This window comes from Tympanuchus pallidicinctus, unplaced genomic scaffold, assembly GCF_026119805.1.
Source record: "Tympanuchus pallidicinctus isolate F22 unplaced genomic scaffold, pur_lepc_1.0 scaffold16, whole genome shotgun sequence".
NCBI classification, from domain to species: domain Eukaryota; kingdom Metazoa; phylum Chordata; class Aves; order Galliformes; family Phasianidae; genus Tympanuchus; species Tympanuchus pallidicinctus.
The window spans coordinates 26,136,927-26,150,515 of NW_026294679.1; the positions used below are offsets into that span (position 1 = coordinate 26,136,927).

General features: G+C 42.1%; 1 protein-coding gene across 3 annotated transcripts in view; it reads left to right on the forward strand.

The window, feature by feature from the left end:
• The window catches only part of JMJD1C (jumonji domain containing 1C), a 146,246-nt gene that overhangs the window by 105,083 nt on the left and 27,574 nt on the right, over positions 1–13,589 (forward strand). For 2 of the 3 annotated variants that reach the window (XM_052676596.1, XM_052676597.1), the window contains 5 exons: positions 3,852–3,957; positions 8,414–8,538; positions 9,763–9,906; positions 10,025–10,214; positions 10,307–11,982. In XM_052676596.1, coding sequence (XP_052532556.1) covers positions 3,951–3,957; positions 8,414–8,538; positions 9,763–9,906; positions 10,025–10,214; positions 10,307–11,982 — 2,142 coding nt within the window. In that variant the 5' untranslated portion in view covers positions 3,852–3,950. Of the gene's footprint in view, positions 1–3,851; positions 3,958–8,413; positions 8,539–8,587; positions 9,907–10,024; positions 10,215–10,306; positions 11,983–13,589 lie in introns of those variants that run through there. The other variant, XM_052676598.1, reaches the window with a different exon arrangement.

The following is a 13,589-nucleotide window of genomic DNA, read 5'->3' on the forward strand; positions in this document are numbered from 1 at the left end:
TTCTGTGGATGCTCACTTTGAAATTCCTGTTTGATTCACAACTGACAGGAATTCAGAAGCACTGTAAGTGATCTGTCTGCACTTGTTCACCTGGGATTGTGAATTGTAAGTTACTTGTGTCTGAATAAGGTCTCTGAAAATGCTTCTCTGAACAAAGATCGCTGCGTCCTGGGAAGAGTATGAGGTGAGGTGGGCCTGGCTGGAGCAGTGTGGTCTGGAGTTTCCACACACCAGAAGAAAGAATAAGGATACTCAGAAAAACACTGAATACTTCTGTTTTGGAGGGGGGGAAAAGTTCATTCTTGATGCTTCTTAGGACTGGTAGAAGTCCAGCACGTAAGAATTACCATCTTTGAGTTCAGACTCAAGTACTGTTTGAACAATTAAGCAGAGTCCACTCCACCAGAGGTAAATTCCTCTGACAGTCTGGCAGGAAGGAAAAATAGCAGCAGCAAAGACCTGTAAAACCTGGCACAGGTTGGCACACTTGTGGTAGTCACATTAATTCATGTGCCTGGCTCCCAGAAGGGCAGGAAGAATTACCCCTGCCATGTCTTTGTGGTCCATAAGCCCTTTGCCTTCTTCCTGCTGTTGCATGAAGCTGTTCTTGAAACAGGGGCCACTGCTATATAATGTATATAGAGAGCATCCTAAGTAGGTTTAAAAAAGGAAAATTGCAGTCCCGTTTATTTGATTTGCATTTCATAAGGGTTTCAAACCAGAATTAGCATCCTCTTAGGGGATGTATTCCAAGACTTGTGGAAAAACTGCTTTGAGAGAGGCACTGTATTTATTTTTATGAGTAAAACTCCCTTCAAATGGGGAACATTCTAGAAGAAAACTCTGTGGGGCAGTTAATTCTTTTGTGGATTATACTGTCAATCCTTCCAGTTCAGCCAAGAAGAAAAGGAAAACTTGATGGCCTTTATTGCCAGCATTCTTATCAGTTGACTAGAGTTGTTTTTTCTTGAATGACATACATGCAGTTTAAGGAAAGAGAGTGGGTATTGCAGTCATCTGCTCATCCTCGGTACTAAGATAGAGACAAGACTGCAGATATCAGCCTTCTTCTTGTTGCCCTGTTTCTGTGATAAACCAGTTTAGTTAAGGCCGTCACTGCCCAGTTATAACGCGTTATGCAATTAATTTCCTGAATTTAGGTACTCAAATTTAAGACTAATGATGAAAAAAAACATCAATTGTGGCATATATTTTTATATGTAAGTAGGTGATAACTTTTTAAGATTTCAGGAACCATTTTGAGATTTCTGGAAACATTTTTTAAATGTCTTGACATTGAGCTTCACTTGTCAGTTACAATTTTGCTTTGCCATTCTAATTTATGTTGACCAGCATATATAGCATGGGCACATCTAGAAGCAAAATATTTTCTTTAGTGCAAACTGACAGTGTGTTAAATGCATATTCTGTGCGTGTGTGTTTATAAACCTTGGGTTCTCTGTGGTATCTTCCACATAATCTCAGTCTTACCTGCATGCAGTTTGCATAATGGATCTTTGATCTCTTGTGCTTTTTTTAAGCTCATTTTTTACATGGGCTCATAGTTCTCCAAAAGGACAGCAACACAAAGTGATGTTAGCAGTCTCATTTTCTAGGTGTCCAGACAAAGCACTCAGTCAGTGATGCCAGTACATTGTGTGACAGATTAGGAGTTGGAACAAAAAAGGTTCAAGTGTGTTGTCAGTGAGTTCACTGTTATCTTCAGTGTTTCAAGTTCAAAGAAAGCAAAGGTGGTTAGGAAGGATGTGATGTCTAAGAGGAAAGCAGTACCACGTGTTGCCTTCAGAAACAGGACTAATCAAACGTTGTAAAGATCAGAAACTTTGCAGAAGGAACTGATGGAATTAAAATAACATTAGCATTACAAGCCCGATTTCTGGGTGCCTAACTAATGTGTATGGTCTTGACATGAGAGTATTGGTGCTCTAAAGGGGATCGAAGGAACTCAAATGTACAAGAACTGAGTTAGCTGTATTTTGTAAGTCAGCCAGACCAGTGTTGCAGTGCTTCAGTTGATTGCATAAGTTTGTGGATCTGCGTGGTGAAACGTGGTACTAAGTTTAGTGAGCAGCATTGGTGGATGGTTGGACTGGATGATCTTAGAGGTCCTTTCCAGCCATAATGATTCTAAGTTGTGGAGATGGGTGTCTGCTGCAGCTGCAAGTGGGAGTGCCTGGCAGCAGGATAAGGGGTCACTGCATGGCTACAGCCACAGCATTGGTGGGACTCTCTGCCAAATCATACCCTCCTTTCAGAGCTGTTACCTCAGGGTAGGGGATCGATCCAAAGATGGGTTTGCAAGTGAAAGTAGATCATATCCATTCAGATCATATCCATTTTGATTGCCTTAGGAAAGGGAGCATTTTGCTACTCTGCTGTTCCTGAATAAATTCTAGCACGGCCCACCCTGCTCCACTGATAATGTCAGCAGCATGTTTGTGTGCTTTGTGATTTTAACCCAGTGGCCAAGGTCGTGTCAGCTTTTTGCTTTTCTTTCATTCCACATCACATGTGTTATAAAGATCACCTTGACCATTCCTTTCGGATCTGTGGCTGTTATTCTTTTCAAAGCACAAGGAGAGACTGAAATAATTTTCTCTCATAGCTAAAGCATTGTTGCGCTCTCCGCTATGGAGCATGGCACATCTTTAAGTGTCAGCAAGTGAGTGTTGAATTTGCAATAGACATCCTGTGATCAGTGAGTTAGCAGGAATAATCTCGTTCAGATGAATAGAGAGAAATTGCTCGTGTCACTCAAGGGCCTGGCAGCAGAGCATGATTCTCTGAGTGTTGCTTGTATCTTTGTTTGCTGCGGCTGGAGCTCTTCATAATGAATTGTGAAACATCAAGGAACTTGTTGGAGATCAAGGAAAGAAATTACTTGATCTCAGCAGCAGCACTGATAAAGCATTTCACATTTTGTGTGTTGAGAACCACTCTGATGATTTAGCTGTCTGAAGTTCTCTCAGCACAAATGAGCGTTCCTGCAGCTCATGGATTTCCAGAGCCGCCTTTTTACGAGGAGGCACCAAGCTGCACCACAGCTTTATTTCTCTACCACAGCCTCAAAGGCAGGAATAGCAGATTTGCTCTGAAATGCAGAGAAATAGTCATTCGAAGGGCCCAGAGATGAGTGATGGTTTAAGCCGTGCTTTCAGGGATATGGAATGGATGTGGGCCTTTTTTTTTCTTGATACACTGACTGTGCTGACAAATAGGACTTAATTGCTGGAGTTTGTTCTCTCTCAAATAGCGGAAAAGAATCTTTTCCAGAAGTGACATGGAAACTAAAGCATGCCCTAATGTCAAATTGTCTAATTAACAAAGGCTCCTCTAATGGAGAAATAGGAATGGTGTTTCTTTCTCTTGCTGTACAGGTATCTCTTACAAGTTATCTTGTTTTTTTTTGTCTGTGTTTATGCTCAACATGTCTGTATTAAATTTGACAAATATGCAAAAATGAGGGAAATCTTTTGATTCGTTTAATCACAGCTTAATTCTTTCTGCATACCTGTAAACACTGAAGTCTTTGTAGGCTAATTTTAGCTTGTAGTAAGACAGTATTTATGAAAGTGTGATCCTATTAATAGCTTACAAGTCTGGCCACATGCAGGCCCTGACATACTGTGTTCCTGTGAAATAACTTCTAGCACTGCGTTGCACTTCAGAGTTGGTTTTTTGTTTTCTAAAGGTAATACAGGGATTTGCAGGGAATTGGTAAAATTATCATCAAACTACTTAAAATTGTGCCCAAAGATATATTTAGGAAAATAAACAGAAATGTTGCAAGTAAACATAACATATGGTTCTTTTTCTAATCTCTACTTTAGGACGACGTAGACAGTCTAAACCCAGTTCTCAGGGATAACCCGCAGTTACATGAGGAAGTAAAAGCCTGGGTAAAGGAACAAAAGGTTCAGGAGATTTTTATGCAAGGTAATTATTTGGGAAATTGTGTTTTTTTATTCTGTGTTAGCTAGCTTAAGGCCATTAGTTGTGTGGGGCTCTTCCCGTAGCATTTGTAGTATAATGGAGGATGTATTTCTAACTTGGTGTTTTGGGAAGCGTTTGTTAAAAGAAGAAAACAAGCCTGTGTAAGAAGTTGTGCATGACTTCTTCAGACTGTTTGTAACCTGTTTGATGTCAGCATTTACAGCAAAAGCTGAATATCGTCAGTCTGAATTGGAGATGTTTTATAACATTGGTTGTGAAGTATTTGAAGGGCAACCACACCCTCTTTAGTCTGCCTAAAACTGTTGTGTGCACTGTTGGTATTATTGTTCTGTGTGAGAACTTTGCAGATAGCGATTTGTGCCTGATTCTTCACAGTTCTGTCACAGATGAATACATTCAAATTGACCTGGCCCCAGTTGAAAAGCATCTTTCAAATAAGTTACAGTCACAGATACAAGTTATGTGGAAACGGGTATGAATTGGAATAAATTATTTTGGCTCAACCATGCTAATGCTTTAAATACTTGTGTGTGTTTGCAGTGTATTCATTAACTTTCTACAGATTTGACAGCCAGGTAGCTCTATGGAGGCATTTCTAGCAATGGGAAGCAGAAGCTAACATCTGTGGGTCTGGGCTAAAATTCCTGTCTCACAGCAAAGCAGCTTTGGGGCAGAAATGCTTAAGTGCATGTTTTATAAATGAAGATTGGGAAGAGAGCAGTAAATAATCTAGTATTTTAAGAATGGGACTGAGATTTCTGTGCTGTCAGGTTTCTTTGGTAAACTAAGATGAGAAACATGGTAAGTATAATACAGATGCTACAAAACAAAAACAAGTGAACAAACTCAGCCCCACAGTTTTGTCCTTCCTTTTGTGTAGTTTTTAATTTGCTTAGGTAGGTCTATTGTCAAGGGCTGCAGAGGAAACATGCTGAAGAAGCAGTGCACAGAATTATGTAGATAGTAAATTGGTAGGCTCGTATTAGGCATTTTGGATTTTATCTTAATATCATCAGATACAGCATGATCTAATAATACCTGTTGGTGAATTTAATCCACAACTGGACTAGGGGGTAATGTGGAGTCAAATTATGGCTCTATGAAAAGGGAACTGAAACTGAGCTTATTATGTTTCACAAATAATAATAAAAACACATTTATAAAAGTCTGTGTGCACAGGTACAGAAGCAAAGCCCCAGCAACATCAGAACAGTCGTGTAGATGAAACTGCCAATACTTCATACACACAGCTCACTGAGGTCCATCCCGTCATTCCAGGCGCTGCCTTTGTGTCATTCACACATATATATTACAGAAATACACAATGTATATACACAATATATACAATATACAGAAATGTATGTATATAATACATAATTTATCAAATGGATGCTTGGATGCATTGACGGGAACCAGATCAGGAGTATTTTAGATGAAGAGCTGAGACCAGCAGAGGCATCCCTGCAGACCAGCCTCCCTTGTCTGCACTCGTCAGTGACTCAGGGAGAGCTCCCTGGCGGTGCTGGCTGCTGTCAGCTAGTCACGTAATCCTTCCTTTCTCCTCCCTTCCATTCGCTTTTTCTTTACCCTCTCTGTATTACTGTTTTCCTGTTCCCTGTGGCTTGAGCAACATTTTCACTCCTGCTCTGTCCAAACCCATCTGTTAAGGTTGCTGCCATCCTCTACACCATTTTTAGGATTCAGCCTTTTCTTCATTCTCTCACGCTGAAGTCATCATCTCGTATTTGTTGATGTCAGAATTCTTTTTCTGGGAAAACAGGAAGGTTGGAGAAGAACGTTGAAGTCTGGTTCTGAATGGCTGGGAGGAAGTGTGTTAGTTTGAGGAGGGGTCATTCAGTCAGAACTGCTCCAGTTACAAGAAGTGAGACGAGGAAAAAGCTGTCCCAGGTGACCTGTTCTTTGGGTGGCAGTCAGAGCAGCATGCTTCCTAGCTTTGGCAGAAAGTAGTTTGTTCCTTATTTAAAGCAAGCAAGTGCCAAACTTGGCCGCTTCAAAAGCTGTTGGGAAAAATACAGCCAGTTCACGGAACTTATTCAGCGAAGTGGCTTTGATTTTTAACAACTGAAATCTCAGCTATATCTTTTTCCATATCAGATTTATTGTCTCTACAATCCCTGAGACAGAATATATAGTAATTCTCTTGAAACTCTGAGAGTGCTTCAGCAGTGCAGACATTTCCTCATAGTGCTGCACATGCTGTTTGAACAGTGTGTAGCCGAGCATGATTCAGTTGGGGCTGCAGACAAAGGCAGGCCTTTCCTGTAATGGCTGCTTGGGGCTGGGCCGGGCTGGAGCCAGGCCGTCCGGTGTCGTGTAACCGCAGCTTCATCTTTCTCCTTCCTGGCACCCAGCAACACAGAATAGACTACACTGTTTTTAAAGGTGGAGAAAGTCTGTTTTGCAAGTAGATAGGATAAAGGCTGGGTGAATGACAGACACAGATGAGAGCAAGAAGTGTGAGGGAAGAAATTGGCACCGGGTCAGCGCAGAAGAATACGAGAGGAGTTGGAAGTTGATGGAGAAGGGTGGATAGAGCTTGTAAACTGAGAAGACTGGGAAAGGATTTGGAAGCCAGCGATCGGGAATCGTAAATACTAAAATGAGGCAAGAAGCTGGGGAGAGAGGAGAGGCTGGATCTGGTTAAGCAAGACTGAGACTGGAAATCTTTGTGCAGTTAGCAGTAGGATTGAAAAGAGGGAGAGCTGGAGTAGGAGAGTGGGAGTGGAGCATTGCACAAAAAAACCCTGGCAGAGCTGTGGGATGGCTGGGAAGGGCTTGTGACATGGAGAGTGTGGTTGATGCAGGCAGAAGTGTGGGAGCTGAGCTTGAGGCATTTGGCAGGGGCATTTGGAGTAGGGATTGCAGAGAAGCCACCAGGAAATGTGTCCCCATGGGAGGCCGGTCTGGTTCAAGACCAGGAACGTGAGACAAGTTTTTAGATTTTTGCTTTTTTTCTGCCTCTGCATTCTGTGCCAGGCAGCAACTGCCCTGGTGCTGCTGTGACCCTGGGTGTGCAGCTGGAAACACCCTCTGGGGATGAGCTAGCTCCAGTGGCTCGTGTGGTTCAGTGGGACTCAAGTTCGTAGCGGTGCAGTAAGTGGTGTGGATGTGGGCAAAAGAAGGGTGCCATTGGGTGCCATTGCATGTTGTTGCTGTTTTCTCGATACGGTTGTTCGAGGATTCCAAGGTTAAGCCCCTAGACCACTTGGAAACGTCTACATTTAGATTGTTTTGTATTTCTATTCATCTCTTAAATGTTAGCATTAAGAAGTCTTTATGATCACAGTGTTTCTTGTGCAGAGAGTGTATTGGACCAAGAAGCGTGAATATGGGTATTTTAGTTGAGAAGACTGTCACCTGTCCTGTTTGTTGCAGACACTGAAGCTTGCTTAATATGCTGGGCAGGGGCTAGAAAGACAGGGCAGTCCTGTCCTTACCTGTGCTGCTGAACAACCAGGCACTTTTAAGTGAATCATTTAAGTTAGGCATTTCCCAGCTCAACCAGTCAACCCAGTGACTGGTTTGACTTTGGGTTTGGTTACGGAAGTAGCGAAAACCACAGCAAACTGAGCTTAGAGACAGTGCTACTTGATCACGTGAAGTGCTGTATCAAGACTAAGTGCCGTGGAACTTAGAGTCCTGATGGTCAGGTGAGACACAGAACATGAATAGAACTGTTGAGCCTCTATTTCTGGGTCTTGAAATGAGCTGTAAACTAAATACTGTATCATGCCATTTTCTTTCCTCTCTCCTTGTGGGCTTTTGGAGATGAATTCAACTCATCTTTCCAGAAAGTCGGTGTGTAGAGTTTCTTTGCAGTTGGTGTATCTTAAAAGAGAAGCAAAGTCTTCCTAGTGTGTGTATTTTTGAATGTTTTGTGGGGCTGTAGCTGGGCTTGGATCGCTCAGCTGCCTTTTGACTGTTGTAATAGAGAGAAACTCTGTGGTCACTTATGGGAAAGACTTGGCAGATACAGAGTCTAAACACCAAAATCTGAATCATTTTGCCAGCAAAGCATCTGGGCATGTGACGAGCCTATGAAATAGCTTCTGTATAACCTGCTGCTGCCACATTCTAGCCTTTCAGGTTACTTTTCTGTGGTTGCTATTTGTCAACAGGAATTTTTCCATCATTTGTCATTAAAATTGCAGAAAGATTTAGTTAGATAACAAAACTGTATGTTGAAAATGTTGGCATTACAGTGTACCACTTGTGTTTCAAAATGTCTTCCTAAATAAAAGTAAAATGCACAGACAGGGCTCTGGTAGCTTGTTGTCCATGCTGTTCACATCATATTTTTGCTGTGAAGTTTAAAAAAAACAGGGCAAACCTATTAATGCTTCTTTTTTTCCTCTTTTTTTTTTTTTTTTTCTTCCTGATTTTCTTAATGGCTTTCTTATTTCTTCCCTTTCTGAAGGTCCATACTCCTTAAATGGTTATAGGGTGAGAGTGTACAGACAGGATTCTGCCACCCAGTGGTTTACTGGGATCATTACTCATCATGATCTCTTCACTCGCACTATGGTTGTTATGAATGACCAGGTGAGTTTGTGTTGTTGGCACACAGTCTTCAAATAAGCTACGCGTTCTGAGCTTTTCCATTTTTTGTGGTACTCCAAAAAGCCCTAAGCAGTTCACCCCCTTCGAGAGAAGTCTGTCACTTTCTCTGCAGAACATTCAGCCTGACTCTGCACTGGACTGGCCATTCATGCCATCCTCAAGCTGAATGTTTGCGCAATGATACGATTAGTTCCATCCCTACAGTTCTGCTTTTCTTCTGTTGTTGCTGTTTGACTTGCCAAGTCTTTGAAATGAAGCAATCTAGTTCTAAGAACTGGTCTTTCCTCTCAGCTGTGTTGAGAATTTCTTCACTGAAATCTTCTAGTACTCCAGTAACAATTCGTTCTTTTAAGCAATTGAAATGTCCACTTTCCGCAATTTATTGAATAAAGCCTTTGCTGCAGCCTAATTTACATTTACCGTGGTGGGTTTTATTTGTGTTCCTGAAGCTGATGTTACAAAAAGAATTAATGGTGGTGTTTTTAGTGGCAGTAATGAATTGTGTTTCAGGAGACCAGAGCAATGATTCAACATTAATATAGCAAATGACCCATCTGCCTCGAAATGACTGACTAAATCATGTGTGACAGTATGAATTTAAGACAGTCTAGTGCTCAAGTCTGTGCTTTCCCCTCGTTTGCTCTAAAGATTTTGCCCAAATACTCTTTTTACTTTGCAGCACACTGGTTGAAGATCTGCTGAGCATTTCTTTCTTTTTGCAGTATTCTCTCTCAGTAGCGAGAGTTCTCCTAGTTGTTCTGCTTCTTTTCCTTCAGAAGTTGTCCTGCTGCTGGAAGCAGTATTGCAGTGTGTTTCTGCAGTAGACATCACAAAATACTTGATCATTTTAAGTGCTACTTAAAGATTACCCCCTATGAAGATCTCAGTATCTTTTAATTTCAAATTTGAAGGTATTTATGAAGGAAGGAGCCATGAAGTGGTGGCATTTAAAAAAAAAAAAAAGGGGAAAAAAAGTTATCTTTAAAGTACAATTAGAGGATATATTTGCTTTTTTTGTACTCAGTCCCCAGCCTTTGAAAGTGACTTGAGTATCAGTTGTACTTGTCATTGTTATGTAGGCTTTTCTCTAGTTTACCTTTTGCACATAGCGTAGACTGGTGAACACTGGTACAGGAAATGTAGATTGGACAGTGTCCGAGCATCTACTGATTATTTGTTTTCCTTTTTTTCTCTCTCAATAATTAGGTATTAGAACCTCAGAATGTTGATCCTTCTATGGTTCAGATGACTTTTCTAGATGACGTTGTTCACTCTTTGTTGAAAGGTGAAAATATTGGCATCACTTCACGCCGGCGGTCTCGTTCCAACCAGAACAGCAACACAGTTCACGTAGATACATTTATCTTTTTACCTAAATATTCTTGTATACAGTGAATATTAAAAATGTATGTTTAGAGTCTCTAATTAAAATTGCGTTTAAGTCTGTTAACCACAGCATTATTTTTAGGGTCATTATACGCGTGCACAAGCAAATAGTCCCAGACCAGCAATGAATTCCCAAGCTGCACCAAAACAGAATTCTCACCAGCACCAGCAGCAGAGGAATACTAGGCCCAGTAAGCGGAAGGGTTCTGATAGCAGCATGCCTGATGAAGAGAAGGTGAAAGAGGAAAGATTTGATTATATAGGTCGAGGAGGTAAGAATGGTAATGGAAAAGCAAGGGAAAGCTTCTTAGAAAGGTGCCAGACTGAAACTGATAAATATGCATGTGTTTTTTTTTTTTAACAGAAAACCCCAAAAACAAAAATAAACACTTTCTTAGTAAAAGAAGAAAACCTGAAGAGGATGAAAAAAAATTAAATATGAAGAGACTGCGGACAGACAATATCTCAGATTACTCTGAGAGCAGTGACTCAGAAATCTCAAATAAAAGATTAACAGATTCATCCTCAGAGCAGAACTCAGAGAATGAGTTAAAAAGCAAGAACGCTTCAAAGATAAATGGAGAAGAAGGAAAATCTCAAACTGTTGAGAGAGTAGAACAGACACTAACAGATAGGCAGTCTCCATGGGATGAAGTACAGGAGGATAAAAAATGTGAAGAGCCAGAAAGGCTGAAGTCATCGCTCTTAGATCAGCAGGAAAAGCCTTCGCTCCATGCAGCAGAGCAGCCAACACCTTACGAGCAGAATTCCAAGGATCCACATGTTCAAGAGTGCAATGCAGAGAAACATCACGCTGTGGAGTTAAAAAATGAGCAGTTTGTGCCCAAACCTCCTACTCCGAAAAGCATTGTTGATAAAACTAGCAAAAACAACTCTGAAAAGGAGAGCCAGGATAATGCTGCAAGTACCTTTGGATTGCAAACGGTTCAGAAAACAGAGTCTCATAGCAGTGATTTAAAACAGCAGTTTGCAAATGCAAATTTCCTGGAAGCACGAAAGCAGGAAAGTGATCAAAGTTGGGTTAGCTGTGTTGTAAACAAAATGGATTTGATACAACCTGGTGTTGTGAAAGCATTACCAGTAAATGAACATTTAAATCCTGAAAAAGAGAAAGTGCAGTATGGCTCATTTATGTCTTCGTTAAATGTAGCTTCTGTAGCAGAAGACAGTAAACTGCGTAAACAAAGTCCAGTCCCTGATTCTGTGAAGTCAAAACCTAGTGCTTCAGTTGATCATCCTAAAACAAAGTCACCTGATGTTAAGCCTAAATTCACCCCATCTTCTGATACTGTGAAGTCTAAGGTTAGTTCCCAAAACAGCCATACTCCTGGATTAACAAGGTCAGCCAATAAAACCGATCATGATTTGCCTAGGTCTAGTTTTCATCCAGTTCCAGCTAGAGTTAGCGCTCTAGAAGCTACTAAAAGTCCTCTCATAATTGACAAGAACGAACATTTCACAGTGTACAGGGATCCCACTCTGATTGGACAAGAAACAGGAACTAATCACATTTCACCTTTTTTGCATCAGCATAATTATCCTCTGCATTCCTCATCCCACCGAACCTGTTTAAATCCAAATGCTCATCATCCTGCATTAACTGGTTCATCCCATCTGCTGCCTGGGTCTTCAACTCAGACCCCCTTGTCTGCTATTAACACTCACCCCCTTAGTACCGCCCCTCACCATTCCGTTCATCACCCTCATCTACTTCCTGCAGTGTTGCCCGGAGTGCCTGCTGCCTCCTTGCTGGGTGGCCACCCGCGACTAGAGACTGCTCATGCTAGCAGCCTAAGCCATTTGGCATTGGCTCACCAGCAGCAGCAACAGATGTTACAACACCAGTCTCCACATCTTCTCGGACAAGCTCATCCTTCTGCTTCCTATAATCAGCTAGGGCTTTATCCAATTATTTGGCAGTATCCAAATGGAACACATGCTTACTCAGGACTCGGCCTGCCCTCCTCGAAATGGGTCCACCCAGAAACTCCTGTTAACGCAGAGGCTTCCTTGAGAAGGGTAAGTCGTGCTGATTTCCTAAGTACATGCTTAGCTGAGGCTGGTGTCTTCCAGTAGTGGTTTCCTAGGTGCAGACAGGATAGTCATGCCAAGTGTGTCACTGAGTATGCAGTGAGGGCGGTGTTCTTGTGTAGATGTGTAGATGTGTAGAATTAGAAATGGAAATCCAGTGATAACTGTTGTTTCACGATGGATGTGAGTTCTTCCAGACCTTGATTTCCTCAACACTGTAAAGTAAGGTGAAATGTTTGGTTTTACTTAATCACCAAGTGAGGTTGGGCAGCGCACTTGGGACAGGGCAAATGCTTTCTAACTTAAACCATGGAAACCATTGGATGAGAGATGTACTACAGGAGGTAGGATGGTTGTCTGCGCAGTGAAATGTTGAGTGTGCATGCTAGAAAATGGAGAATGGCAGGGACTGAAGGAGTCCAAATCCAATGGGAAGGTCTGAAGAGAAATACTGTGTAGCATTTGTAAATCTGGAGCTGAACACTCATTCCTCTTGTGCTTAACACCTGTCTGTGTGCCTTTCATTGGCACCTCCTTCTCTCCCCCTCTGTTCCTGTTTGCCTTCTCAGCTGCTTTCTTCTCTGTGCTCCAGTCATGAGGATTCCTCTGTCTCCGCGCTAAGTGTATCCACCGCAGCCTCAGGAGAAATCAGTTGTTTTCAACCCAGTGCTGTGGTGTTTGTTGGCAGTCACGCACTACAATTACAGGAAAAGTTTTCTCAGTTCCTACAGGTTTAGGATACAGCATGCTCCTTGCAGGCACCCTATAGGAGCAGCATAAGAGGAGGCATGTGTAACACAGACAAGCCTGGGAGAGCTGTACTGCCAGCTTCACTCAAACTGAGCATGTGCGTACTGATATTAGAGGCTTCCAACTTGGCCTAATTTGGGCAGGTTTTCTCAGGGACCACAAGAGGCATGTCACTGACAGTGGTCCTTCTGCCAAATTGTAAGCCTTTGCGTCAAAGCTTGGAGTTTCTGAATGGTTATAAGGATTGTTTTCCTTTTCATCACGGGGAAGGCAATTCTTCTCCAGCCTCATTCCTGAGTGAAGCCAAACCATTGTGGCTGAGTCTTTCCCAAACATTCAGCTTGAGTTGGCCTTGTAATACAAAGTCAGTTTGATCTAAACTGTGATAAAGTCAAATGCAGCAGCTTTAAGGGAAAACTAAAGGTGGATTTATCTCTTCATGTTGCTGCTTGCTCCACCCTGTACTGAAGTCCATTTTGACGAATGTATGATAGACTGTTTTCACTTTGGCTGCCTGAAGTATGCAGCCATGCATACCAAGGCACGTAGGTTTTTAATTATGTTGATATGTGGCAATTGTCTTGTGGTGACTTGTCTTCTGGCTCGGGCACTGGAGGCCTTTTTTAAATATGTCTTAGAACCTCAGAATGGGTGTTTCCAGTAAGAGTTTGCATGGATGCCATGAAGGGAGGAAGGGTTCTGTACTGCAGCTGGAGCAATAGCAGCAGCCACCCTTGGTGCGGGGGGAGCTGTGCTGCGGAAGGAAGGCTGCAGGTCCTTGGGTTGGGCCACAGCTGGTTGCAGGTGGAGTTGTGAGGCTGTTTGGGCAATGCTTGGTGCTAGGG